The 4,068-nt window shown below is 35.4% G+C and overlaps 1 protein-coding gene across 1 annotated transcript; it reads left to right on the top strand.

Annotated features, from left to right (window-relative positions):
- Window positions 1-613: 613 nt before the first annotated feature.
- On the top strand, window positions 614-3,213 carry LOC148616457 (uncharacterized). Its single transcript, XM_088581599.1, has 2 exons — window positions 614-936; window positions 1,988-3,213. The coding sequence occupies exon 2, from the start codon at window positions 2,011-2,013 to the stop codon at window positions 2,707-2,709; it is 699 nt and encodes a 232-aa protein (XP_088437725.1). The 5' UTR covers window positions 614-936; window positions 1,988-2,010; the 3' UTR covers window positions 2,710-3,213.
- The last annotated feature ends 855 nt before the right edge of the window (window positions 3,214-4,068 follow it).

The following is a 4,068-nucleotide window of genomic DNA, read 5'->3' as shown; positions in this document are numbered from 1 at the left end:
TATGTTTTCCTCATCATAGCAATATAATGTCTATTGATTTTTCGGTAACTGTTAGTAAAGCAATCTCAGCAGGTTTCTGTTTCACAAAAAAATATTTCTATTTTCTTTCCTGAACTCCTTTCATGGTTTACGTCAAGGAGTTTATGACGTTACACACATTGTGACGTCACATTTTAAAAATAACAAAGTCAAATATGTATTTCTCAAAATGTCTATAAAAAATGAAAATTAGGACCATCAAAGGGGAAATCAAAATCTTAATTTAATCAATTTCAGCAATATTTTGGGTGATTTTGATACACAAGTTATTATGTCGCTAGCAAAAAATTTTGATCATTTTCTTAAAGTTCCCGAAAACCGGAAGTAATACGAAACAACCGTTGTCGTTGTCCGTTAGTACACAGTGGATTTCTCAGCAACTATCATGTATCAATCGTATGCTTCGATATGCAACCAAGTCCAAATCAATTATTTGATTTATTTCATGTAGGGCAATGGTGTTCCTTTAGTAATGGGTTAACTTACAAAATGTTGCGGTAACGAATGGACATCTGTGGCTTGCATGTACATACACACCCTTTAATTAAATTTCATTTTTATATTTTAGAAACGCTGTATATTGAGGGAGAACCCATCGGCCCTCTCAGTACACTTATACCTGTAAAGTATCATCAGTATACCAATGCAGATATCCTGAAGTCATACCTTACATCAAATATCAATAACGCCCAAACATTTACCAAGAAAGTAGGAGCGGCAGATATACCAGTAATAACGAAAAAGAACACAACCACTGTGTATCAGAAAATTATGAGTAATCTTACACCTGACCGAAAGGAGGCAGTTGAAGTAATAAATCCCTGGGTTTAAACACGCTTTTGGACTGGTGTCCAGCATTCGAGGAATACGTCTGTGCAGATATCCCTAGTGAATCTGGTAAGATAAAAAAAATCAGAGCAAAAATCTTTAGTAGAAGCATTTACTGAGGTTTCATTATTTTTCGTGGGGGATCAGGATAGGTCCACCATGACTCCACCCATGAAATTTAGTACCCCATGAAAAGGAAATTTAACATTGCTTTGTATGCCGTACACTTCAGAAAAACAAATATGACCGAAATGTCAAAAAACAACTGTAAATTTTGAAATGCTGGATACATACATGCATATTTTCATTAGTAACATCTATTCAGAAGCATTAGGGGACAACCATTTGATTCTGAGAGGGGGGCCAGGCAGTCTTTTTAAATAAATATTCTGGCCTTGAAAACCATGAAAATAAATATTCTGACATGAGCCACCCAGAAAATAAATAAAATGAATGATCTTGCCCAAGGTTCTGTCGTATGAGGTATAAAAATGAATAATCTTGTCATGAAGTGGATTTTTCTGACCTGAAGAATTTCAAAAATAAATATTCTGACCCGACTAAAACTGCAAAGCCCTCCACCTCAAAATCAAATGGTCGTCCCCTTAAAATCGGAAAAATTGGTAGGCACAAAATCAAAGATATTGGGAGAGTTAAAAAAAAAAGAGACTAAAATCCAGTAAAATGTTCGAAAAAGGAAGCCAAATCCAGCATCAACAATTTAACAATCCACAAACACTTTTTCATAAATTAAAGAAAATTAATATCCATGAAAATAAATGAATTCACAGTAATCAGTACATGTAAACGAATAGAGTAAGATTGTCTATTCACAATCTAATCTATAGTCATATAAAGCCAACAACATGTACCTTGGCCAATAAATGTGATTAAACACTTGATGCAATAATAAAAACTTTCATGAATTCGTAAGTCACAGATTTTGACAAATAGCATTTATGATAGCAAAGAAAGGGTACGAAAAAAATCATCCCATGAAACAGAAACAAGAAAACGAACATGAAAAACCACAAACAACAAAAATAAACATGAGCAACCACTAGTAAATGGAAATCTCTGAAGATTTTGGCTAAAATAACCATGAACATTTTTATTTTAGGCAAAAATGGATCTGTACAGAAAATGTCTAGCCTATCCTATGTGGAATCTGTATTATCTGATGCTTCATCACCAGTATCATGCAGCACACCAAATTCAAAGTGGTCGAAAGAAGCCACATCACAACTCATAGAGTTACATAAACAATATGAGCATATGTTTGCAAAACCGTCAATTAAGAAAAACGATATTTGGTTAAAAATTTCAGAGCAGATCTCAAACAAAGGTCACAATTTTAGTGGTGCTCAATGCGAGCAGAAGTGGAAGAACCTAACAAACAACTATCGTGACGTTGTGGATCATAACAGGAAAAGTGGAAGGGACCGCAAGAAAGAGTGTGCATTTGTCCAAGAGTTAGAAGGCTGCTATGGATATAGGCCAAAGGTGACACATGTTTTTACCCTAGGAACAAGCTCTTCCGAAGAGTTTGTTCCTAGTGTGAAATCCGGTGTATCGGTACATGTTAAACCCTCTACTAGCATGACCAGCAATGATGAATCTTTTAGTGAGGTTGATGTAGAGGAGTCTACACATCTGAAAAAGAAAAAGAAAACAACTACCAACGAAGATATTTTCAGTCACCTACAAACTGTAAGACATGACCAGCAAAATTTAATAGGAATGATAAAGGAACAACATAAGGCCAAAATGGAGACCGAAGAGAAAAAAATACAGCTGGTGGTCCAGCTTGTCGAGGCTTTGACCAAACAAAACCAGAATTGAAAATTTGAAACCTTACATATGTTAAAGGTCACAACTGACAAATTACATGTACCGTACAACATTTAATAACAATAGTTCATTTTTATGTCTCGTCCACGTATGTGGTAGGGACATATAGATTTACCCTTGTCCGTCAGTCTGTCTGTAACATTTTGGTTAAGGTCCATATCTCAGATACTACATGTGGTACATCAATGATATTTGGTCAGTAGATGTGTCTTGGGTAGTAAATCATGGCCCAGTATGAATTAGGTCACTATGACCTACATTTTATGCGTGAACGACTTTGGTCAAGTTGGTTACGGTTCATATCACCACTTATCATGAATAAGATCATTTTTAATGCCTATAAATTGATTGCAGTAACAGGCGGGACATCCGTGTCTGATAGGCGCTTTATCTAGTTAGATAGTTAAGAATGTAAGCTACTTTTGAGCCTCATGTTTGTGTTATTGTGTTTGATTTGTTGGTTCTTTACAATTACATTTTATTGCTTCAATACTATTCCATTGTCATTTCATCTTTCCGCATAAAAAACACATTGAAAAAATAGAAATTAAAAAAAAACAAATCCCTAAATGATAGACGGCAGGGGGTTTCTGTGACCTGCTTGCAATCGCAACCAACACTTAGAAAAAAATGGAAATGGAGAGTATGTCAAACAGAAAACGACTGAAAGGGAGAGTAAAAAAACCGAAGCCACTTCTTTACATATAATTCTGTCAGTCATTTTTAGTTTAGCTACATGGTTCAGATTATTTTATTATTAGGGCCCAGCATTGAAAATGTGGTGCCCTATAGTTTTCACTGTGTCTGTCCGTCTACCTGTCCGTCCACAGTTTCTTGTGAACACTTAAAACTCAAACAAGAGTTAACACTAAAGTACGTCTCGCCTGCCTGCGCCATCACAAAACCCAACTTAAATCTGTAAAGGTGTATGCATACCATGTTTCATTAACCTATGATTTTTAGTTCCTGAGATATGAAGGTGCTCATAAAACTTTAACCTTGCTATTATATGCATTGAAGATTGTCATTCAACTGGAAAATCAAGGTCAAGGTCAAACGATGGGGATGCAGCTGTGCTGGGCTACTACTGGGGCATATGCATACGTATCAACCTAGAACTTATAATTTCTGAGATATGGAGGTGCTCATAAAATTTTAACCTAAAAGTTAACGTCGCCGGTAAAGTGATACCTAAATTGTTGTACATGTATGTCTCACTCCTCATTTGCAGACGAGACAAATACTATATCAATGTACATGGAGTTGAGATATGAAATTTTACACAGTGATTCAGTACCATTTGAGGGTTCGCATATCAAAATTCTGTGTAAATTTGTTGAATTATTGAAA

Source organism: Perna viridis, chromosome 5 (assembly GCF_037379345.1).
Source record: "Perna viridis isolate PV_CMFRI_1.1 ecotype Kerala chromosome 5, ASM3737934v1, whole genome shotgun sequence".
Classification (NCBI taxonomy): Eukaryota; Metazoa; Mollusca; class Bivalvia; order Mytilida; family Mytilidae; genus Perna; species Perna viridis.
The sequence above is the reverse complement of the archived record's forward strand: the minus strand, read 5'-3'. Positions and strand labels throughout refer to the sequence as shown.